We start from the raw sequence: 26,280 nt of genomic DNA, 5'->3' as shown, positions 1-26,280 counted from the left end.
ATGGGATGCAACTAGACATCAACAAGAGGAAAGCCGAAAAAGCTACAAATGTTTGGAAACTAAACAACACACTCCTGAACGGCCAGTGGGTCAAAGAAGAAACCAAGATGGAAATTAAAAATACCTCAAAATGAGTTCAGATGAAAACATAAGAATATATGAAAATCTAGGGGCTCCTGAAAAAGCAGTTCTAAGAGGGAAGTTTATAGTAATAAACACATATATTAAGAAGACAGAAAGATATCCAATAAGTAAACTAACTTTACAACTCGAGGAACTAGAAAAAGAACAAACTAAGCCCAAAGTTAGAAGGAAGGAAATGACAACAGTTAGAGTGGAAATAAGTGAGATAGAGACCAGAAAAACAATAAAAAGATTCTGTGAAACTAAGAGCTGCTTTTTAAAAAAGATAAATGACATTGACTAACCTTTAGCTAGACTAAGAAAACGAGAGAAGACTCTAATAAACAGAATGAGAAATTCGGATAAAGAAGATCTGATATATATACAAAGTACTGCTCAGTCATTAAAAGGATGAAACAGTGTCTTCTGCGACAATGTGATGGATCTTGGCAGTATCGTGCTAAGTGAAAAAAAAGTCTGATGGAAACGGACAAAATCCGTATGATTTCACTCATATGTGGAATATAAAAATATACAAGCTAATGAAATAAACAAAAACAGAGAGAGACAACAGAATGCTGGTTACCAGAGGGGAAGGGCGGGGGGAGGGCGAAGTGAGGAAAGGGGGCCAAATACATAGTTAACTAAAGGAAACTAGATTTCCTTTAGTTAGAAAGATAGAGTACGCAGGTGTTGAATTATAATTTTGTGCACCTGAAAATTATATAATGTTATTAACCGATGTTACTCTAATACATTTAATAAAAATAAACAAAATCAGAAATGAAAGAGATATTACAACTGATGCTACAGAAATACATAGGATCATAAGATACTATGATGAATGATTATATGCCAACAAATTGGATAACTTAGAAGAAATGGATATATAGTTTACCCTTGAACAACATGGGGTTCAGGGCACTGACCGCCCCCCCCCCATGCAGTCAAATTCATGTATAACTTAAATTGGCCCTTTGCATCCACAGATTCCCAATTGTGGATCAAAAATACTGTTTCGATGCATGGCTGGTTGAATATACAGACGTGAAACCCAGGGATACGAAGGGCCAACTGTGTATTTATTGAAAAAAAAACCACAAGTAAGTGGACCCATGCAATTCAAACGCACGTTGTTCCAGGGTTAACTGTATTCTCAGAAACATACAACCACCCAAGACTGAATCAGGGAGAAACAGAAACTCTGAAAATTCTAATAACGAGTAGAGATTGCATCAGTGATCAAAAAATTCCCAATACAGAAAAGCCCAGGGCCAAAGGGCTCCACTGGCGAATTCTACCAAACACTGAAAAAAAAAATAATGCCAATCCATCTCAAACTCTTCCAAAAAATCAAAGAGGAGGGAATACTTCAAAACTTAGTTTACAAGGCCAGCATTACCCTGATACCACAGTCATATAAGGACACTACAGAAAAAAGAAAACTATAGAACAATCTTTCTGATGAATACAGATACAAAAATTCTCAAAAAAAATTTAGCTAATCAAATTCAACAATACGTTAAGAAAACCATTCACCATAACCAAGTGGTATTTATCCCTAGGATGCAAGAATGCTTCAACATAAACTGATCCATGTGATACACCACATTAACAGAATGAAAGATAAAAATTTATGATCTCAATATATGCCAAAAAATCTGACAAACTACAACGCCACTTCATGATAAGAACTCTCGACAAACTGAGTATAGGAAGAACGTATGTTATTGTGATAAAGGCCATATTTAACAAGCCCATAGCTAACATCATACTCAACTGTGAAAGACTGAAAGATTTTCCTTTAAGATCAGGAACAAGACCAAGGTGTCTACTCTCACCACTGTCATTTATTTAGATAGTCCTAGCTAGAGCAATCAGTTAAGACAAAGAAATAAAAGGTATGCAAATCGGAAAGTAAGAAGTGTCATTATTAAAGTAAAGTGTCATTATTTGCAGATATCATATATACAGAAAATTCTAAAGGCTCAACCAAAAACGTGTGAACTACTGAACAAATTCAGTAAAGTTGTAGGATATAGAATTAACATATAAAAATCTGTTGCATTTTTATATACTAAAAACAAAACATCCAAAAAAGTAATAAAGAAAGCTGTCCTGATTACAATATCAACAAAAATAATAAAATACTTAGGAATAATTTTTAACTAAGGAAGTAAAAGATCTGTGCAATAAAAAATACGAGACTGATAAAAGAGACTGAAGAAGACACAAATGGAAAGACATAGCGCGCTCATGGATTAGAAGAATTAATATCGTTAACACATCCATACACCCGAAGCCATCTACAGAGTCAATCCAACCTCTAACAAAATTCCATTGGCATTTTCCAAAAAAATCCTCAAAATTGCATGGAGCCACAAAAGACCCCAAATAGCCACAGCAAGCCTGAGAAATAAGAACAAAGCCATGGACGGCACACTTCCTGACCTCAAACTATTACAAAGTGATAGTAATTAAAAACGGCATGGTATTTGTATAAAGATAGACATGTAGACCAATTGAAAAGAACAGACAGCCCCAAAACAAACCCCGGCAGGTACAGTCAACTAAGATTACTAAGATTTGACAAGGGAGCCAAGAATCAGTGGGGAAAGGATAGTCTCTTCAACAAATGATGCTGGGAAAACTGGAAAATCAGATGCAGAGAATTGAAATTGGATCCCTATATACAGCAGGTCCTCAAATAACATCATTTTAATATAACAATGATGAGAGAAAAAAAATCTGATTCTTAGCTGGGGCCACTGTGTGGAGTTTGCATATTCTCCCTGTGTCTACATGAGTTTTCTTGGGGTACTCCAGTTCCCTCCCACATCCCAAAGATGTGCACATTAGGTTAACTGGTGTGTCTAAACTGTCCCAGTACGAGTGGGGACAGGTGTGGGTGCGAGTGTGCCCCCAATGGAATGGCATCTTGTCCAGGGTGGGTCCCACCTTATGCTCTGAGCTGTCAGGACAGGCTGTGGCCATCAGTGACCCTGACTACAATATAAGCAGGAAAATAATTTTACTTGTTTTTATTAACGTTTCTTAAATGTATGTATAACTCACATGTATTTCAATGTTTAATATTAAAAGTGTTTTGGGGTCTTTATTTAGAAGTTTGGTGATGTTTCTGTGATCAGAAATATGCCAGAGGAACTTAACTCTCATATCAGTTAGCCTAGGGTCACACTGGTTTATTTACACATCATTTCGCCTAAAGTCAGTTTCCAAGAACATATCAATGACGTTAAGTGAGGATTTACTGTACACCACTCAAAAAAAAAACTCAAAATGGATTAAAGACTTAAATGTAAGACCTGAAACCATAACACTCCTAGAAGAAAACATGGAAAGTCCCTGACATTGGCCTTTGTGATGATTTTTTTTTAGGATATGACACCAAAGCACAAGCACCAAAAGCGAAATCAACAAGTGAGACTACATCAGACGAAAAAGCTGCACAAAGAAACAAGCAACAAAGTGAAAAGGCGACCTACAGAATGGGAGAAAATATTTACAAACCATGTATCTGTAAGGGGTTAACATCGAAAACATATAAAGGATTTATAGAACTCGGTAACAAAAACAAACAAACAAACAAACTGATGAAAAAATGGGCAGAGGAACCAAATGCACATTTTCCCAAAGACATACAAATGGCCAACAGGGACAAAAAAAAATTCTACATCACTAAGCATCAGGGAAATGCAAATCAAAACCACAATAAGATACCACCTCACACCTGTTAGAATGGCCATCACCAAGGAGACAAGAGATAACAAGTGTTGACAAGCATGTGGAAGGAAAGAGATCCTTTTGCTCTGTTGGTAGAAATGCACATTGGCTCAGCACGGTTTCTCAATAAATTAAAAATACAATTACCATGTGATCTAGCAATTCCATTTCTGACTATATAGCCAAAGGAAATAAAAACAGGATTTTGAGGAGACATCTGCACTCCCACGTTTTTTCAGCTCTATTCACAATAGCCAAGACATGGAAACAACCTAAGTGTCCATCAATGGATGAATGGATAAAGAAGATGTGAACACACACACACACACACACACACGGTGGTGTATTATTGAGCCACAAGAAAGGAAATCCTGTCATTTGCAACATGGATGGAACTTGAGGACACAGTGCTTTAGTGAGATAAACCAGACAGGGAAAAACAAATATTGTATATTACTTATATATGGAATCTAAACATGCTGAACTCGTAACAATGGAGAGTGGGCTGGAGGCTACCAAGGGGGAAACTGGGGAGGCATTGTTAAAGGGCGCACATTTGCAAGCAGAAGATGAGTGACCGGAGCTCTAATGCACAGCACACCAATGACAGTCAACGATATTGTAATATATACTTCAAAACTGCTGAGAGACCAGATCTTAAATGTTCTCATCACAGAAAAATAATTTGTGATGTGATAGATGCTGGCTAGAGCTAAGGTGGTAACCACACAGCAACATATACATGCATCAAATCAACGTGCTGTACGCCTTCCTCGCAGGATGTTGTACATAAATTATATCTCGATAATGAAGAAAAAGGTCAAATGGAGACTTATAGGCAATGAGCAGAGTGAGGGGGTAGTCAGTGGATGGAAAATTACTAAGAGGAGAAAACAAGGGTAGGGGAATCTTGCTCAACTAGCCTGAAAGGATCTCCCTAAAGGCAGGCCAAAGTTTAGACATCAAAGGCAGGGGATTAAGAACTTAATCAGCTATCAAGGGTGATAAGATACCAAGGGCAGGAGACTGACTTATCAGGATTCTTTGCTAAGACAGGCTTAGGCAGGCAGAGGACAGAGTCCAAGGATGAGGGCCAAACACAGGGTTACGAGAAGCCTGTCTAATATTTGGTCAAGCTCAGAGTCTCTGTCATGTAAGACTTGTACATTGAAAACTACAAATCATTGTTGGGAAAAAAAACTTAAAGCCTAAGTAAATAAAAAGGCATCTCACGTTCACGGGATCAGAAGTTTAATATTGTTAAACTGGACATACTTTCCTAATTAATCTACAGATTCAACAGGATCCCTATCAAAACCCCAGCTACTGTTTGCAGAAACTGACAAGCTCACCTTAAAATTCTTATGGAAATGATAGGTACTCAGAATAGCCAAAGCAATCTTAAAAAAGGGGGACAAACGTGGAAGACTCACACTTGCTGATTTTAAAACTAACTACGAATCCACAATAATCATGACAGTGTGGTACTGGCCTAAGGAGAGGCATAGAGATTAAATGATATAGAACTGAGAGTCCAGATAAACCTACAGGTCTATGGATAACTGATTTTGTTAAGAATGCTAAGACCATTCAACAGGAAAAGTCTTTTTAACAAATGGTGTTGGGACATTTGAGAAAATTCAGTTGGACCCATTCTTACTTTACACACAAACATTAACTCAAAATAGATCACAGACCAAATGTAAGTGCTAAAACTGTAAAACTCTCCGAAGAAAATAGAGGACTAAAGCTTTGTGGCATTGGCTTAGGCAATGGTCTCTTAAATATGACACCCAAAGGATAAGTAACAAAAGAAAAATAATAAATTGGACTTGATCAAAATGAAAACTTTTGTGTTTCAAAGATCACTATCAAAAAAAGTGAAATAACCACCCACAAAATGAGACAAAATATTTGCAAATCATGTCTCATAAGGGCGCAGTATTTAGAGTACACAAAGAACCCTTATGGCTCAACAAAAACACAAGCTACTTTAAAAATGACATGGATTTTGAACAGACATTTCCCCAAAGATGTGCAATGGGCCATTAGCACATGCTCGAAATCATTAGTAATCAGGGAAATGCAAATCAAAACCACAGTAAGTACCATTTCACACGTATTAAATTGGCTATAATAAACACAGATAATACATTTTTGCCAAGGATGTGAAGCAACTGGAATCCTCAGACAATGCTGTTGGGAACGTACAATAGTGAGTCTGGCCTTAGTCAAAACATTAAACGTGGAGTTCCCATGTGACCCAGCAATTCTACCCCTAAGTATACACCCGAGAGAACTGGAAACATATGCTTACACAAAAACTCATACGCTAAAGTTTGCAGGAGCATTATTCATAACCAAAAAGTGGAAACCACCAACATGCCCATCAACTAATAGACGGATGAATAAAAATGTTATCAATACAATGGAATATTATTCAGCCATAACAAGGAATGAAGTACTGATACATGCTACAACGCGAACCTCAAAATCATTATGCTAAGTGAAAGAAGCCAAGACACAAAAGGCCACTTATGCATGATTCCATTTTTATGAAATTTCCAGAACGGGCAAATCTATAGAGATAGAAAGGAAGTTAATTGTTACTTAGGTCTGGAGGCTGAGGGAAAAAGAAGAGTGACTGTAAGTGGGTACAGGATTTTTTTGGGGGGTTATCAAGATGTTCTAAAATTGTGGTGATGGTCGCACAACTCTGTGATCATAAGAAACACCACTGCATTGTATACTTTCAATGGGCGAACTGTATGGTATGTGAACTGTGTCTAAATACAGCTGTTAAAAAATCAAAGGGAGATGGTTCGAAATGTTTTTGTTACATTTTAAATTTGCTGCTTCTGTTACTCTAAAAATAAGTAAGTCATTTAAAAGGAGTTGATTAAAAAGGTTAATTTCCTGAAAACATTTTGCATCTGCAATAAATAATATCGTAGTAGTTGGCTGCTTCCACTTTCAGGCAAAATAAATGCATCTGGTGACCAAAAAAAAAATAAAGAAAAATTTTAGCAGTTTTTTTCGGTAGGTTTGCTTGTCTGCATCTAGACGTATAATTAAACTAAAATTGATAAAAGAAAATCACTTCAAATAGCCAAGAGACATACATATCAAGAACTTCAAAAATCTTTCTGCCTTTTGCTTATCACTCCCATTCTTGGGAATTAATCTTAAGAAAATAAGAAAAACGTTAACAGGCACAAAGACATTTATAACAGAACTGTTATCATAATGCAAACCTCTAAGTCAGCGCTGAGAGTGTTTGCTGCTGCTTTAACTCAGTCTCTACGAACACTGTTCAGTACAACTGACATTTTCATAGTAAGATGCTCTCCGTGGAGCAGGGACTCATATTTTGAAGCAAGCTCCTTATCTGGTTGTGAAACAGCACTCTGAGCACCACTGCTCTAGAGAATCGGCTTCCAAAGTAAGAACATGATTGGTAACCTGTGATATAACTTAATGCTATACTGTATGAGCATAAAGCAGACTAACGAGAGCTAATAATCATTCTGCCCTTCCTACGTGTCAGACCCCACACAGTGCTTCATGTACATTACCTCTTCATCCTGGTAACCTGAGGTTATATTACCTCCCTTTTGCAGATTAGGAAATAAAGCTCAGAGAGGTTAGAGGATTAACCAAAGGCTAACAGCAAGTAGGAACTGAAATCAGGACTCAATCTCAGGCACGTATGATTCCAGATCTTGTTCACTCTATTATACTTCTTCCACAAAACTGAACATAAACTATGATTACAATGACATAGCCAAGTAGATAAAAATTTAAAGAAAAAAGGATATGAACCTTTAGGATGGTGAGACCTAGACTACAGTTTTAAAAATGTCTTTTCATAATTTGTACCTGTTCTAATAAATATAAAAATAATTCCAATAGGAAATCCAAGAGTGTAAGTAAATGGACATTTATAAAACCTGACAATGTCTCAGTTAGCTATCTCATAAAGCAATTATGTAGTCATTTTTGTTCAGTTTTATAAAAGTTGTTGTCTGTGAGATAATTACTCCCCTTAATAGAGTGGTTCTCAAACGTAAGTATGCACTGGAATCCCCCAGAGGGCTTGTGAAAACACAGATTGCTAGGCCCCACTGCCGGAGTTTCTGATTCAGTGGGGCCTGAAAACATGCATTTCCAACAGGATACCAGAGATGCTGCTGTTGCTGGCCCAGGAACTCCAGTGTGAGAACCAGTCCTTTTCAAAAAGTTAGCATCACTGTAAATCTAAATACCATTGAACAATCAATTAAAAAATAAACTTGATTCCCTTATCTGAATTATTTTAATGTGCTAAATAGGTTTTTTGAGAAAACACAGGCTGACCAAATTCCTATCACAGTTTATATTTTTGAAGACTGTAATTGTTTTTTGGTCCAATTCTGTCTTTCAATCAAGAGCTCCAATTTTTCTAAGGAAGACAACTAGTTATACTTTAAGCATCTACTCATAGTATCAGCTACCTTGTTATCTCCGGCTAAAACTGAGTAAATTATGCTAAACTGCTGAACTGTTGTGAGAGACTCCAATCAGTCTTGCTAAGCAAACCGACGAATTTAGAATGAAGAACAGTCATAAGTACTAAAAAGAAAGCATTCGCACAGTAGATAGCATCATAGATAAGTAATCTCTGTATCTCAGTGGACAGTTAGCTTCCAGTAGTAAGAATAAGAAAGTTCTGTTGCAGCCTCTCCAAGATAATTTGACCCCAGTCGAGTAATCGGTTACCATTTTTGCCCAGATGCATGTGGACTATGCCATGAAACATACATACCTATGTTTCTGACCATGATTCCTTTCAGTTCATCCACTTGGGCTTGAGTCTCCATCACTTTGTCTAGGCCCTTATTCTCAGAATGATGCTTCTATAAGACAATAAGATTAAACTTATGGTACCCGGTGTTTATTTACAATGGCAAATGAAAAGAGGAGGAATGACATTGAGGAATGCTATAAAATTATCTCTATTGATGTAAAAGATGTATGTCACGTCATTCAATTGTTACCAGACCTAGGGAAAATATAAGCAGCATAAAAAATGCTACCATATAAAATGTAAGTGCTACAGTATAAAAATACAAAATGATTTTAAATTAAATAAAGCTGAATGTATTATAATATGTCAAATATACAGCTGAGGCTCTTGGAGCAGAAGTAGGCGGTTCTACAGTCTGTGCTCAGACAAGAAAGGAAAGGGTCAGGGCAGAGGGAACATGACAGAGAAAGGGCACCCTAAATTGTTCCCCACTTCTTGGGTATGATGAGGTAGGAAATGGCCCAGCTTCTGGGCATCTGCTCCTGTATCTGTTTGGATCAGAGTCTGCATCCTATTTTCATCTGCTTTTTATAGGATCTACAAATGTAAGACACTGATGACAGTATATATATTGACATTATTATCGGTAGCTAACAATTACGGAATGCTTAATACACGGTATTCCGGTTATTTCTCTGTGCCAAATGCTTCGACGTCGAAGATATTACTTAATCCACCGCAAAACTCTATGATGAAGATGCTATTATCATTATCTCCATTTACAAATAAGGAAACTGGCACAGGTTTATTCGGGGGGTCACACACAGAACTGGAGCTAATGACGAATCGGGAAGTATAAAACAAACTGGCTGATTGAATAATGAAGATTTATAACTATTTAAAGGAACTGCATCCCCAGAGGAATGCATGTTTAGAAGCTGAATGCTCAAAAATAGTATTAAAAAGAACACTTATGGGAAGACGTGAAACGCAAAGTTGTCAATTAAAATAAGTCTTTTCTCATGCACGACACAATCATAGACAGAACTTACGCCTTTTCTCTTCAATGGTTTCATGGATAAAAGGTAAGCATTTTTAAAGTTCTCAACACCATTAGTCATCAGGGAAATGTAAATTAAAACCACAAAGAGCTATCACTACACACCCACTAGGATGACTAAAATTAAAAAGACAGACCATAACAAGCATTGACAAGGATGCAGAAACATGGGAACTGCTGGTGGGAATGTAAATGGTACGACTACTTTGGAAAAAAATTTGATGATTATAAAATTAAACAATACTCACCATATGGCCCAGCAATTCCATTCCTAGGTATTTACCAAAGATAAATAAGAATACAGGTCTGCATGAAGACTTGTACATGGAGGGTCAAAACAGCTTTATTCATGATGGCTGAAAACTGGAAGCAACTCATATATCCAGCAACTGGAGGATGGATAAACCAGTTGTGGTATGTGCATACGATACTACTGGGCACTTCGTGGATAAATATCAAGCGGCTTCAGTGAGTGAAAAGACACAAAAGAGGACATCATGTATGATTGCATGTATGGGAAATTCCAGAAAAGACCAAACTCACTTAAAGTGACAGAAAACGGAGCAGTGGTTGCCTGAGGCGGAGTGTGGGGGGACAGGACTGCCTGCAAAGGGACATGAGGGAACCCTGAGGGTCACGGAGATGTTTTCTACCTTAGAAAGGGTGGTATTTCACAGGTGTATATGTATGTAAAACTTCATTGAGCCCAAAGAGGTATCCATACAGGTAAACAGACTTTCAAATGACTATTCTGCTCAAAAATGAAATTTGCGTCATGGGACAGTAGAAGGTCAGTGACGAGGTTAAGAGGCCACTGTGCACGTTAGGCGGGTAGTCTACATACATGATCTTCAACATCCTTCCCGACCCTGAGACACTCTGACCACTATGAAGAGTGAACATCACCAATTATTAGCTTTCTACCCTAAAATGGCCCCTTTAAATTTTTTTGATCAGGGAAATGTCATTATGTTGGCATACAACCGCACAATCAGAAAACTTCTGCAGGTCAGGGTCCCCTACATTCACGGTGCTTTAAGGTAATGAAGAAGATGTGAGTCCAAGTACTATATACTGAGTAACATCTTACCAGCTGTGCGGCCAAGACACTTGAGAACTCACTGTTCATGGCATATGGGAGTGCTGTCTGTGCCCTTGAACCATATGTGGTCTGGAATCTCTTCTTGATCTCATTCAGAAAATTAAAGGCTCTGGAACGTTCAAAATCCTGAAGAGAGGCCAACACAGAGTTTACGTGATAAAGTAAACTAGAGATGAGGTGGGTGATTAACAGCAACCTTAAGAAAGCTAACATTTACTGAGCGATGTCCACAGGGGGAACAGCCCTGACCTCACCTTACAGATAAGGAAACAAAGGTTCTGGAAGGGTAACTGACCTGCTGAAGGTCAGACAACTAACTAGTAAATGACAGAGCTGAGAGTCCAATCCGATGCTTTTGATTACTGTTAACTGAAGATAACGGAATCGAGGTCAGCTTCTTGAGAGCAGGAATCGGGTTTAATTTCCTCCATTTCTTTCAGGCTCTACCAGACAGCCTAGCATAAGATTGTTAATAAATCCATAATAATAGTACTGTCTTTCATACACAAACATAACACTATTGACACAAACTTTGATTTTTTTTAATAGTGGTGATATATTTGAAAAGATCAAGTGATGTGTTTACTCCTGACTAAACACACACTTGCCTAAAAACACACTTACACACAAATTACAGCTCAAGGAATATTAGACTCAATGCTGACCATTCCAAATCCAGTTACATTTGTTTCTCATCTACTGCAAGCCCATTTACATTGGTGACTTCAGGTATAGCTGGATTTTTAAAAGAACTTTTAGAAAATACTGTGAAACCGGAAATAAAAATCACTGTGATGATCGCTGTGGTTGAAACTCATCTCCACTTCACACAGGATGCGGAGTCTAAGCTGAGGGCTCTTAAACTGGGGTCAGTGGTCCGAATTCCAGGGGCCCACGGACTTGGATGGAAAAAACAAACTATGTTGTCATTTTCAGCAGTCTTTAACTTATATTTCAATTGAGATTGTAGGTAACAAACCATAGTAGTATTAGATGGTACCTGACTCTGTCACCGATAGAAAAATTTTTTTCATAAACCATCAGTTATAGACATCTTGAAATATTGTTTATACTCGCCACTTCAAAATGAGTAGATATAAGACCCATGCTTAGATCTTGTCATTTAATGAATTCATAATGAAGCATATACATTACTATATTGATTTTTAAAATACTTTGAATGCTTTGAATAAACAGAATTGGTTTTGTTTATAGTCATGTACTTTACTTCATCTTTAATAACATTCTGGGAGGGGCCCAGGAATGGCAAACGGGTCTGTGACACAATAAAGGTTAAGATCTCTGACCTATGGCAATCACACCAATTCCATTCCTGTCAGTGATCAATTTATAAACAAGTATGTGCCCGAGTCCTGGTCAATAAGACATGAAAGGAAGTCTGCTTTGAAAGCAGGGGGAAAGGAGGGGAGGCTGTGCTTCTGGGGACACTTTCCTTTTTCCTACAATGAGAGACTCAAGAAGACATAGTCCTTCTTCTCCGGACATGAATAAACAAGCATGTGGCTCCGTCTGACTGTAAGGGGAATGTGTCTGGGAGGACGGTGACACTAAGGATAGCAGAGGGGAAAAGAACCTTGATGACACTGTTACTGAGCATTTTGAGGCTAGAAGCTACAAATACTCGAAAACCAACCTACGAATGTAAACTATGGGTTTATGGAGCTGATCGTAATATATTGAGATTCTGTTTTCACAAAGTTCATCTACCTTAAAAAATTCACTTAGCATCCACTGGATGAATGAAATAATTTAATATTTCAGATGACTAAATTTTGACAGGACCTGATACCAAAGGGTCATATATGAACCCCAATTCTCACTACACAGTAGGATAAAATGTAGAAGTTGCAGGAGCGTAAGCTAAAACTCTAGTGAAACCGAGCTGGTTTGCACATACTCAGATGATCAAGTGGTCATTTGCTGCTCTATATGATCAATGCAAAGTTTAGGAAAAAAAATATCCAGCTAAAAGCAGTTATATCCATGGCACCTTTACCCGCCAGAGATATAGATAAGAACTGACTCTACTGACAGCACACATAGATAGCAACGTGTCTTCAAATTACTTACATCATCAGTGATGCAAAGGTACACGATCCTGTCTTGGCAGATGTAATGAAACAAATAGCTGCGGAATAAAAGACATAAAAGTTACTGTGGTTATAAGCAACATCAGTTTTACTTCTGTCTTCCTTCTGTGTATAAGCAAATTTGGTACTGCATGTTATTTATAGCTGCTGTTTATTTTCCCTCCGCCTCCCCTACACATACCTGTTTCTCTCACATTAAAACTGATAGGAACAAACAGGAAATTAAAAGAAGGTCTCTACCCTAGCTACAGAGCACAGAAGTATGCACATAACCCAGTAAAGTGACAGCTGCAAAAGCATAATTGGACTCTTAAGGCCTGAACAAGAGATGACATTTTAGGAGGGACATGTAATTAAGATTAACCCCCAATGAGCCAAATGTTATTCCTTGCCTTCTCCTAAGATCTCAAAGTAAGCACTTTTTTTTTCCTAACAAGTACTCGACAATAACATTTGTTGGGTATCTGTTTCGAGGCTGTTGCTGGGCTGGGTGCTGAGGATACAAACGGGCAAATGACCGGTCCCTGCCTTCACAGGGATCACAGTACAGGGCATTATGGGGCAGCCTGTAGATTTGGGGTTAAAGGCACTGCATGGTGTTCGGGGGACACAGAGGAGGTAACAGACTTTGCTGAAAGATAACAGGAAAGATATCCTGAAGCAAGTGATATCTAAGCTGAGACCTGAGACCTGAAGAGACGACAAGGTGAAGAGCGAGAGAAGAGGCTTGCAGAGTGAGAGACCGCAGAGTAAGGGCCTGGAACACATAATGGGTTTAGGAAAGTAAAATCGGTCCACGTGACTAGAATAGAGACTATAAGGAAGAAATAAATTGGCTGGTCAGATGAGGCTGGCGAAGTAAGCAAATGCCAGGTTATAAAAGACTTTAAAACCTCTCTATGCATTATCCTAAGAACAGCAAACGTGCATCAAAGGGATTTCGAGCATCAAAGGGATTTCGCCTGGGGAATGTGATCCGGTTTGCACTATAAAAAGGATGCTTTGGCTAGAGTGTGGAGTGAGGACCAGACAGGAGACCCTCTTGCACTCAGGAGCATAAGAAACAATGAGGGAAATAAGCTAAGGGACTGCTGGTGGGGAAGACGGAGGGACAGAGAAGAAACAGAGCTTGATGACTGGCTATTGGGGGCAAGGCATGGGGTAATTCTACTTTGCCTCCCACATTTCTACCTGGGGCAAATGCAGAGACAGGAACACATGCTGAATAGGTGATTACTGTTTACTGAGAGGTGGGGTGTGAATTACAAGGAAGTCAGGGACCTCCGCTCCTCCAGAGCCGTTCACATTGACGCCACCAACGACTTCCACATTGCCACATCCAGGAGCTCTCTCTGAACCGTTTCATAGTGCTGACCACTTCCTTCTGGGAAGTGCCTTCTCTCCACTGTATCACGTGACGCTGGGCTTGCCTGGTCTTATGTGGAGTCTCTCCTCTGCTGACACTGTCCAGCAGCCTCAGCCCCCTGCTTTTATCACACGCCCCCCCAGAAGGTGGCATCCGCTCTCGCATTCTGTTCGTTTCCGGCTACCGCAGTTAGGATGGTGATTCCTAAATGCAGGCCTGACACAAGTCCTCAGCTCCAGGCCTGCACGTGCTACTGACTACCAGACAAACCACAGACCGCTCAAACGCGTGTCCAAGATGGAAGCCATCCTTTTCCCTACAAGATTTCTTGCTCCTAAACCACACTTGGGAGTAACCTGGTGCAAAGATAACAAAAGGTAACAAAGGGCAGTCCTGGTCATCAAGGAGCCCACACAGTCAGCAGGGGACAGAGACAAAAAATAAAGATTGCAATCGATACAGTGTGGTAAGTGCTACAATATGAATAAAGCCAGGATTCAATGGAGACACACAAAAAGGGGACGCCTGGGCCAGTTTGGAGTCAGGGGCTTCCAGAGGGAACATTTTAAGCTTAAGAGGACAAAGTTATATTTTTTTAAAAAAGAAGGCAAACAGATTCAAGTCAAAGGTAACACCTATTGCAAAGGCCAGGAAGAGAGAAAGAATCAAGCATTGAAATGCAAATAGCTTAGTTTGCTTTAGAACAAAACTGGGTTGAAGTTCGAGAGATAAGGCCAGAGAAGGGAGTAGGGGAACATCTTGAAGAATCTTCCCAGCCTTGTAAGGGAACTTTAGCCCGTGAGCAAAAAGTACTCGCTGAAGGCCGGGCCCTGAACACCTCTGACCTTTTAGAAGGATTAACACGATTAAGAAAGCATTTGAGATCTGTAAAAGGAGTAAAAATTTACCAGGGGCCTAGGAGGGGAAGGAAATTCCAAGATGCAAAAACAAGAAAAAAATATACTAAAGCTTAAAACAAAACTCCTAGATCGGGGAATGGCAAGGAGTCCCATAGAGATAAGGAGGGAAAGGTCAGCAACGGGAAAAATGTGAAGGCCACCTTTGGGCTTTATTCTTCAAGCAAATATGGACTTTAAGCAAGAAAGGGTAATCAAAGAAATGTGAAATACAGAGTTAAGGAGGGAGCAGAAAACTCGGTTAGGAGGAGGCTATTAGAAATAAGAAACAGTGTAGCTCTGAGCCAGCACTATGACAAGTGGGGGTAGGGGAGAGGGCATGGATCGAAATCCCTTTTGTGGGAGAATGGCAAGGTTTCGGTAAAGAAGTGAAATATGATTCTGAAGTTTTTTAGGCTCAGTGAACTGCATGACTGGTGATGCTGTTGAAGAAGAAAGGAATAGCAAGCGGAAGCTCCGATTTCAGGGGACAAATGATTGTTTTACAGTAAAATGGACTTTTTTCTTTTGGTGTGCAGTCATAAAAGACATTTCTGATTGGCAGGATGGAACACGATTATAGGAAAGAGACCAAGGCAGAAGGTTAAAAGGAACAAAACAACTCAGTAGTGGGGCCTCACTCCAGAGGACACACGGGGCGGCCCTGGATTAGGATGCAGAGGGGTAACACTGCCTTCTTGTCCTATAAGCACATTTCCGCTGGGTTACATATTCTAGCTTCCCTTGGAGCCAGATATGCCTATGTGACCAGGTTCCGGCTGATAAAATGAGAGCGGAAGGTATATGCCAGCCTCCCCGGCCTCGCCTCTAAAAGGACTGCATGTGCTCCCCCTGGGCATTTTCTTGGCACCGGACTAGAAACATACAGATAGTAAGCCTAATAATTTTTTGAAGAAACTATAAAGCTATACTCACAAGAAGCTGAGATTCTTTAACTCCCAAGGCAACCATAGGCCTCTAAACTATACCCGCAAGCAGTAGACTACAAAACCCATACAATTCCTGAATGCCACATGCTCTCTAATGCCTGTTTTGAATGTGGCCAGAAAGGATAATGTACCAGGAAGAACCTCCTGGAGAACAAAGCCAGGAGTCAGGGAGAAAAGACAGGGAATTCCTCTCATAGAGCAGGAGCACTCAGCACCCCCAGCCACGACAGAGGGTCTTTGAAATCGCTCTGAAGTACTTATTTTAATAGTGCCAGGCAGCTGTGACCTCTGCACGGTTCACCTTGTTCCCTTTCCTAAATGGGGGTTTGTAACTGCCACTGTGGCGACGTTGTTCGTACTTCGCCACTGTCTGCTGACTGGGAGTAGGGGTGGGGGAGGGGGGAACGTCCGACTTGTCTTTTGGTTTCTGGTCAATGGGCCACAGGAGCCACTGCTGGGCCTGATGGAGAGGACGGGGTATCACCCAGACTCTCTGGACTTGGAGCCAGACACGGTGACCAGATAAGTCCCTGGGGCCACTTCCTGCGGAGAGGAGGCATGTTCCATGTTTGGGAAGAAGAGGACACCCAGATGTGTGCGTAACAAGAGGGGGCTGGAGGATGGCAGGTTGTCTCCTGACTTCCTATAACTCCTTCTGGAGTAACGGGGGTTTTGGCTGAGCGCATGGCTGTGCAGCCAGAAGTGACCAACCCTAGCCTCCCGTCTGGCTGGACTAGCTGCATAAGTACACGGCAAATGACACAGTGCAAACAGAGGCTTCTGAGCAGCAAAATGTCAGGCCACACTTCTGGGCTCGGCCTCTAAAAATGCTGGGCAACTACGGGGAGGTGAGCAGAACTGGAGGAGCCGCCTTGGCCAGAGCTGGAAAGCACTAACTCAAAATGGCTGAGCCACCCCGCAGCCCTGACGTGCTCGCCTCTGGGCTCCCTCAGTGAAGTCAATTCTGAATCTGAAGGTCTCTCTCTTACAGTAGCTTAGATTAGGGCCCCAACTGCAGGAGGACTTAGCCCTGGAAAGTGATAAGGAGTTCTGAGATAAGAAAATTAGGATGAATGAAGAATCGTTTTTTTTTTGAAGTACTGACGAGGAAGGTGGAGGCGTTTTATCGGATTACCACGGTCACCCATCTGTGTCCTCTCCAGTGCATTCTCCAAGCAGCCACCACAGTGAACTTTCTGAAGCAAAATCTGACCGTTGTCAACCCCAGCTGAAAACCTTCAACGCCTTCCCACTGCCCACAGTGGGACTCTCCTGGCCTAGAGTCCTACATGACTTCTACCCATCCCGCTAGCTTTATTTTCATCATGCTGGGCGCCAGTCACAGAACAGCGGCCCTAAACATGTCCTTTGACCTCATGCCTCCACACTTGTCCTTCTACCTGGAATGGCATCTACTATAACTACCTATGGATGTGACCATCTCCTTCATTAAGCTATAATTTCTGTGAGTGCAGAGACGAGGTAATTTCTTGTTGTATCATCAACACCAAGCAAAGTGCTTCGCAAGAATCGAGCGCTCAGTAAATATTGACTAAAAGAATGAAGAAATATTACATATCGAGTTTCAGATATCCTAGAGCTTGAGTCATTTTTATAGCTAACATTTCCATATATTTCTTTAAACTATTAATATCGCTTCAAGGACATTAATAAAATAGAGTAAAATAACTACGAGTTAAGTTTGTAATTAACAGAACTTCACATTTTCTAAGATGGTAAATAAAGGTTACGGTTCCGTCAGCTCATTCAAATGATCTACAAAGAAGCTGTTTTTCTAGTTTTCTACTGTCCCGATTATAATAATAGCATTCACTTCTTTCACCCTCTACCCACGCAGAGCGGAACTCACTTGCTGTGTGAGTACGTTAGTTTGTTATTTTCAGAAGGTATCTTAGCCAGAATCTGCTCTGTCACCTCCAGGAAGTTTCCTCCACACCAAGCGTGTTTGGCAAGGATGGTGGTTCCCCTGGCAACGACGGCAAAAAGAATGGCCATGGCTTCAATCTAGCAAGAGGAAAAAAAGACACACACGACTTAGAATACTCCTTTCGGAAGTCAGTATCACTTATCAACACCTACCTGGTGACAGTATTGACCAAGGCACTGTAATAGTAAATGTAACGACTTAACAGGCTTAATGAGATCAATCTTGTACAAGCTTACAACCTAAGCTGCGCTGATGTGCACACATATATGGAGACCTACCACATGCGTACAGTGTGTGTGTGTATGCAAGTTAATGTATATGTGACACACACATACATATACATTGCACTGAATGCTAGGTTGCATTTATAAATTATACAGCACAACTCAGACTGCCCTTTGAAAAGCAATGACCATAGGTAAGCAAAGGGACATAAAGATGCCTTTGTCCTTTAATGCGAGTAATCCCATCCTGAAAATTTATCCTAGAGAAATAGTGCAACAGAAGTTAGACTCTAGATTCACAAAGATAACTATTCACAATAATAATAGCCCACCTACATTTATTGAGTATTTACTACATGTCAGGCACCATTTTAAACATTTTGCAATTAACTCATTTAATCCTGGCATCAATGAAATTATACACTATTATGACACTTATATTAAAATGAAGAAACTGAAGTACAGATGACTTATATGATTTGCCAAAAATTAGAGCTAGTGTTTGATAAGAACTGGGATTTAAACCCAGGCAGTATGGTTCCAAAACTCGTAGTCTTATCCCTGTAAGTATATTGCCTCTACTAGAAAGGCATTACCCATAATAAAAACGAAGTGAAAATAACCCAAACCTTCCACAAGGGAGGAATGTTTCTATAAGTTAAAACAAAACATTTCTAAAACAATGCAGCATGAGTTTAAGATTATTTTTCTCATGTTTATGAATTTGCACTATTTTTTTCCCAACAGGACAGTCCAGTTTATCTTATCTAATGCCATAAACTTATAAAAAGAGATGAAAAAATGCCTTCCTATTCTTCAACTAAGTCTTTGATCTAATGTTATTTGTTAATACGTTCAGTGTCGCATGATTAAGCCAGCAGCTCTCCAGCTGTAGTGTGAATGAGTCGTCTTAGCTGGCAGAGGGAGAGCCACTTGTTAAAAATTCATACTCTTGGCATCCTTCCCTGCAATTCTGATTCCCTGGGCCTGGGGGGCTGGAATACGTATTTACGACAAGCCTGCCTGGATGCAGGTGATTCACACAACCATAGTTTGTGAAACACAGCGACAGATTATAACGTGCTTGAGCTCCGGGAACCCGCTGGTTCCTTCTCAGAATCCCAGCGTGATGGACGGCACACAGAAAAGTGCTTGTCTGTCCCGTGAACTGAACTCCTCTAGGGGTCTCGTCTTCATTCCACTCTCTAAACGAGGGTGTTCCCCAGAGTTGTGTCCTCGGCCATCTTCCTTCTGGATTTCTCCTTGTACATATGCAGCGAGTTATCATTTCCAAATCGCTTTTCACACATTATACCCTTTGATCCTAAGAGCCTCAACTGACCTTGTAACATGCTCCAGGTACCGCTCCATTTCTGAAAATCATAATCTATGCACTTCTCTACCTCCTTTTAACTCTTCGATTTACTATAATCTGGCTTTTGTCCTCAACCTTCCATAAAACCACACTTGCTAAGATCACCAAAAGCCTCTGTGTTGCAAAACTCAGTGGTAACTTGTCTATTCTCACCCTATTTGACCTCTCAGAACGGTCAACCGCTGACTAACCCTCCTTCTTGAAATATTCCACATCTGGCTGTTCCTTCTGTCTTCTAGCTGCGTCTGCCTCCTCTAGTTTACTTCTAAATGTTGAATTTCCACAGGGATTGGTTCCACACTCTGACCCCTAGACGAGCTCATCTAGAGCTGCCATCTTAAATGTGACTTATTTGCTGAAGGCGCACTGCATGCAAAACAAACACACAAAACAAAGGCACATTGAAATTGCGGGAAAACCAAAGATAAAACGCAACGTGGAGCTAATAGCTGAGGGAGAGAGAGATGAACAGGGAGGGCCTCACGAAGAAGACTGAGGACGCCAACTGGGAAAGTAAGAGGAAAGCCAGAAAAACCTGGTGGCCTGCAGGCCAAAGGGAAAGGAAGCTTCGGGAAGGAGCAAGTGTCAGCTATCCTGGCCGGGCTCGCTGATGCACAGCATGGTGACTGTAAAACAGTCACTGAAATTTTATAAGGAAGCAAAGGAAGCAGGTTAGCAGTTAGGGTCAAAGAGACAGAGATGAAACATCAGATAGTTCCTGACGTGGAGAGATGAAAAAAGCAGCAGCCTCAGTCCCTTACCGGCTTCAAGAAGAAAACTGATTTGGGCAACAATAGAAAAATATCTACAGTGTCTTAGAGGACCATATAGGTTCATTATGAACTGACATGAGGCAATTGCGTAAAATGCTTACGTAATCTTACATCGACTGAGAAACGGGGTATCTCGATCTCTTTAAGTACAACTGCCATCCTCCTCTGTGGTGATTAGAACGGAAGTGGGATGCTGCGTTTAGTTCTGGGTATCATTTTTTAAGATTGCACAGAAGGGCAACGGTATGGGTGAGAGACCTGGAGATGGTATCATTGGAAGAATGGCTAGAGGAACTAGGAAATATTTAACATGAAAAAGAGAAGACTTAGAGGGAATGTGACAACAGTCTTCGAGTTTCAGTAAAGTACAGCCACCTGGAACAGGGAGTGTATCATTCAGCATATGACTAGGAACGATGGATATAAGTGATAGAGAACAGCGTTTTGTTCAACAAAAGTAGTCGCCAATTAAAAAAAAAATGCCTGACAGTTAAACATCAGGTACAGAGCAAGAGGAACGTTACTTTCCTCTCTGATATCACTAACAGAAATTTCTTACTCTCTCCTATATTGCTAAAAATCCCACCTTATAATTGTCTCGTCTGTCCCTACTGTAGCTCTCTTGCAATAGAATCTGTAATGTCTTGAGTACTGGAATAAGAGAAACAACTGTGGCAGAAATAATACTGCATTTGAAGTCAGAAAACCTGGCACTGCTAATTATTAGCAGTATGTGAATGTCTAATAAACCATGAATGCCAGATAAATATAATATTCAAGAAGAAAAAGAATGAAAGGATACACAAGAGAGAGAAAAAAAGAATTTTTCTTTTGAGATATGGAAAGCCCTGTCTTAACACTGTTCTTCTCTATTCTCTTACTCACTCCTTGCTTGGTCCAGCGCCATCATCCCAATTCTATTCCATTCCTGCTAAGAATCCCATGTGAGATTCCTGCGGCTGCCCTAAGAAAGTACCAAAAGCCGCGAGGCTTAAAACAACAGAAATTTGCTGTCTCATAGTTCTGGAGGCCAGAAGCCTAAAACTGAGATGTCTGCAGGGCCCTGCTTGCTTGGAAATCTGTTGAGGAGAATCCTTTCTTGTCTCTTCCTAGCTCTGGTGGTTAGCTGGCAACCCATGGTCTTCCTCAAGTTGCAGCTGGAGCCCTTCGACCTTCACCTTCATAGTCACGTGATGTTCTCCATGTGTGTCCACCCCTTCACATGGCAGTCTCTGTCTCTCTTCTTGCAAGGATACCTACTCCAGTATGACCTCATTTTAGCTCACTTCTTAATTACTGCCTCTGCAAAGACCCCACTTTCAAATAAGGTCACATCCCCAGGTCCCAGGGATCGGAAGTCAACGTATCTTTCCTGAGGACACAATAAATCCCCATCTTAGAAACTGTTCCTCCCAAATCGCCCTCTGCATACTCCCATCACCCCAACTTGCTCTCCTCTCCATCCTTACTCATTTAAGAGTCCTTACAGCAATGGGCCAGAAGGGAAACCTCCAAGAGCTTGGAATTTGAAAGGCCTGTTTCCATTGCCTAGAAGGTTCCAAGAAAAGGACATTTTTATTCCAGGTGCTGAAATTCCAAAAAGAGATATGCCATGAGGGAATCCAAATGCAAATTCTGAATGTAGGGTTTTTTTTTTTTAAATAGAGGAATTATTATAAATTGCAGTGAAGGTCATTAAGTTTATTAAATTAAAGGTTAAGTAAGATGCTACTCATTGGCATAACAACTGAAATGTCATAAATACTACTGTTTATAGAGGAACCGGCATCCAGAGTTTCAAAAACTAATCTGACAAAGGGACCTTGGGAATATACCCATTTGTAAGCAAGGGATTGCCTGTATTTTAAAAAAATGCTAACAAAATAGCATAGTGATAATGCAAATGTTCCCTCCCAGTGGAGGCATCTTCAAGCAGAGGCTGAAAAATTTCAGGGAACTGATTAGGGGAAAAGATCAAGTCCATGTTTCTCACACTCGCGTCTACGTGTCCTGAGATGTTTTTAATTTCTGTATTTTTATTTTGCTAAAATGTAAAAATGTATATGAATATTCTGGATCATCTATGCATGTACCTTATAAATGAGTGATGGCACACAATTTAGTGCTCCATTTGCATTATGAAGGTGGCTAGAAATTCCCTAAAATGACGATGCTCAATTTTTAATGTCTTGGAAGCATGTCTGGCTGCTCTTAGGTTGGCATATCCTAAAATCATAATAATAATTATGACTCAAGCACTCTTGTATTCCTGTTGTGTTTTTTAATCAGTTACAAAGATAAAATTTATCTTTTGCAGGAACAATCTACAAGTGAAAGATATCTGCATGGAAAAAAATGTTGAAGAACTGAGACTTTTATCTGACATTCTGAAAATGACAGTATGGCAGAATAACATAAACACATACATTATCTCAGGCTAAGGAGAATATAATCCTCAAAGATGTATCTGTACCAAGTGGGGACCAAATGATACCATAATATAAATAAAGGTTGCACAACCGTTAAAACAGAAAAAAAGTGGAAGAATTAACTCCTTATGTAGCACATGGTAATAGTCTATGCGAAATAAAAGGAAAGCTTTCTGTATCACTATATTATTGCAAGGAGATGTATTATGCTAATCCTTGCAACAGTTCATTAGCTGAATGTTTCATAGGAAATATACATGGGTATGAGTTTTTTTTCCCCACCATCATGGGGTATACTGTTAAACTGGCCCATTGAATTAAATGGGGCAGGGGGCAGATGCAAGGTGGTCAGGAAAGGGAACTCATTTTAGGAGGGAACTATGGAACAAGAGAAGACACAGGAGTGAGAAATAAGGAAGGTACATAAACTAGCCTGATGAAATGGAATGGTCCACGTTTGGTGAATGATGAGGTTTAGGGATGTTTAATAGCCTTATATAAAGAAGGCCTTGTATAAATTAGGTAATTTGGATTGGATCAAATAGTTTTTCTATTTCATGTTTTGCTTTTAAATATACTATAAATGATAGGTAACTTTATACCCAGGAGAACCTGGCAAGAATATTTTGATTACCAACTATCTCCCTGAGTAAGATAGAGCAGTTGAGCTGAGAATAATCCAATCCCCAAGTCTTCTGTCTGGGCCTTAGGAGGAAATAAGCCAACGACGGATAAACCACAAACTCTGATGTAATAACCGTGGCGGACAGAGAAGAATGAAGAACAAACATTAATGTGACAGAGGAGAAGAGGTGTTTATGAAAAGCTTTAACTCTGGTCACAGATTAAGACTACTTTGTTGATATTATAAAAATTCTTTTAGGGTGATGTTCTGAGGCCCAACCCAATCTCTCTTGCTTTCTCAGGATAGGAGCTTACCCTGTCAAGCCGACCACCTGTTTTATTAACCACCATATGTCATGATCTGGATCCTTCCTGTTTGTTCCCACACACAAACATGTAAGCTACTGAGTGCTGATGTCCTATGTGTTGTTTCCAGATACATCCCTTGCACTTAGAAATGAGTGTCTAGCACATAGTAGATGTTCGATAAACATCTATTAAACATGTAAGTGGGTACGCTCTCAGCCATAGCTATTTCTAGGGAGAGAATGTCCTAAACATGACAGTATCCTCTGGGTTCAAGGGTGGGACAATGAAGGTACAGGTCGGTGAGAGCAATTAATAAGACAGAAAAGGATTTGATAATTGACTGTGAGAGTTAGGTAGAGAGAGATAACAAAGCATGTACCAAAGACTCCATTACATGGTCAGAGTTTGTTAAATGTTAGCCAATAACGATCATGACATCACACAGCTCTAATGCCAAGAAAACAGGTCTGGGAGGAGATAAGAGTTCCTATTCGAACCCAGGAAGAAACCTTTCAACAATGGGCGGTGGAGGAAGGGCACGCAGAGGACTAGAACCCCTAGTAGAAGCTCACAAGGAGGTGAAGCAAAAAGTGACGTCACCGAAACAAGGGCGTGGAGAGTTTTCAGAAGACTCAAGAGATGTCGTGAGACTCAAATGCTACAGAAAGGTCTTGCAGAATGCGAGCTGAGGGCAAGTTAACATTTTTTTTTCCCCTTCTGTAACAACTTAAGTGACGCACTCTGATACTCTGTAACTCGAGGCCATTTCAGGGGCAGAAAAAGCACTTCGCCCAAATGGACGTCCTGACAATTCGAACTGCTGACACCAGAGAAGCCAGTCACCCTTGCACTGCCTGCTGGTCCCACCGGTGTACGTTCCGGTAGATACCTGTGCCCTCCCTCCGCCGTCGTTTCCCCGCCTTCCGCCGAGCGCGCCCCGCTCCATTTACCTGTCCGAGCACCCTCTCAGAGCGCGCGGGCTCGAGAACGTGGGGCGCGGGTCACCCCGGCGTTGCCCACCGCCCGCTCCCAGAGAAGGCTGGGACCGGACACCGCGGGCTTCCGGGTACAGAGCGCCGCCCGCGCGTGGCCTCCTGGGAATGTGAACGCTCCTCCAATGGGAGCGACGGAGGGGCAGGGCCTGTGTATTCTCAGCCATCGCATTTCCTAGGGGCCGCACTGCATTCCGGGAGTGGTAGTTCGTACTGGCCTACGCCGAGACTCATACGTTCAGTCAACAACTGTAAATGTTAAGCGCTGTTCCTTGGAGAAAACGAGAGGATGCTGGGCCACAGAATCTACCGGCATTGAGTCGGCAGGATAGATGAAGAGCTGATCTAGCCCCACCATCTCCCCGCTTAGTGTCAGCAGTGTCGTCAATGGCTCCCTGCTTATTTGCCCTTCATTAACAGCATTTAAAGATTGTCAAAGTTTCTATCTAAAATATTCCAGAATCACCTTTCTCAACCCCACATCCCTTAAATCCCTCACCATATACAGACTTAGCTTTGTGGTCTTTCTCCCACATTTCCTTTCCAGTCAAAAATCTCAACAGTGTTGCTAAAACAAATAGACACTTTCAACCAGTGCCATATTTCTATTCTGCAGGATTTTACATTGACTATTCCCCTCGTTCTTGAAACTTCTGTCTTAGTCTGGGCTGCTTGAACAAAATAACACGGACTGGATGGCTTAGACAACAGAAATTTATTTCTCGTACTTCTGGAGGCCAGGACATTGCAGACCAGGGTGCCAGTGTGGTCAGCTTCTGGTGAGGATCTGCTTCCTGGCTTGCAGACCGCTGCATTCTTGCTGTATCCTCACAAGGTGGAGAAACATCATTTCTTTCACATCTTTTATAAGGGCACTAATCCCGGTCATGAGGGCTCCATCTTCATGACTTAATTACCTCCCAAAGGTCCCACCTCCAAATACCATCACTTGAAGATCAGGGCTCAAAAATGTAAAATTGGGCAGGGAGCACAATTCTTTACATCATAGCATCCTCTAGTCTATTAGCTTTTACTAAGAGGTTGCACTCTACTGGTTCTCCACTTCTTTGACAGATTTCCTTGGAAATGTTCATGTTCCATAGGACTCTGCCCTGGACTCTCTTCTTTTCTTACTCTTCACACTTTTCTTGGGCGACCTGAACCATTACCATTGCTTTGGTTGTCATCAATATGCGGATTATTCCCACATATAGGAAGCCCAGACAGGACTCCTGTAACTCAGACTGAAATAGCTAATGACAGCTGGGCATCTCTTGCAGGCACCTAAAAGTTAATGTACTCGGTTGGCCTAATATAGTTCTACTCTTCCCTCCTTCAAACTCTGCTCCTCCTTCTGTAATCTCATTTCGGTGACTGGCATAATCATGCAATCAATTGTTGACACTAGGAAACTGGGTATCATTTTGAATGCTTTTGCTCCCTCAATGCTCACATCCAAACAATCACC

The 26,280-nt window shown here is 40.8% G+C and overlaps 1 protein-coding gene across 1 annotated transcript in view; it reads right to left on the bottom strand.

The window, feature by feature from the left end:
• VAMP7 (vesicle associated membrane protein 7) overlaps positions 1-24,898 on the bottom strand; it is a 43,379-nt gene extending 18,481 nt beyond the window's left edge. Inside the window, exons 1-5 of the mRNA XM_016136917.2 lie at positions 24,771-24,898; positions 18,009-18,163; positions 12,907-12,964; positions 10,804-10,941; positions 8,672-8,762 (exon numbers count right to left, since the gene is read on the bottom strand). Coding sequence (XP_015992403.1) covers positions 8,672-8,762; positions 10,804-10,941; positions 12,907-12,964; positions 18,009-18,154 — 433 coding nt within the window. The 5' untranslated portion in view covers positions 18,155-18,163; positions 24,771-24,898. The remainder of the gene's footprint in view (positions 1-8,671; positions 8,763-10,803; positions 10,942-12,906; positions 12,965-18,008; positions 18,164-24,770) is intronic.
• Positions 24,899-26,280: the final 1,382 nt, after the last annotated feature.

Source organism: Rousettus aegyptiacus, unplaced genomic scaffold (genome assembly GCF_014176215.1).
Source record: "Rousettus aegyptiacus isolate mRouAeg1 unplaced genomic scaffold, mRouAeg1.p scaffold_m13_p_9, whole genome shotgun sequence".
In the NCBI taxonomy this organism is placed as follows: Eukaryota; Metazoa; Chordata; class Mammalia; order Chiroptera; family Pteropodidae; genus Rousettus; species Rousettus aegyptiacus.
The sequence above is the reverse complement of the archived record's forward strand: the minus strand, read 5'-3'. Positions and strand labels throughout refer to the sequence as shown.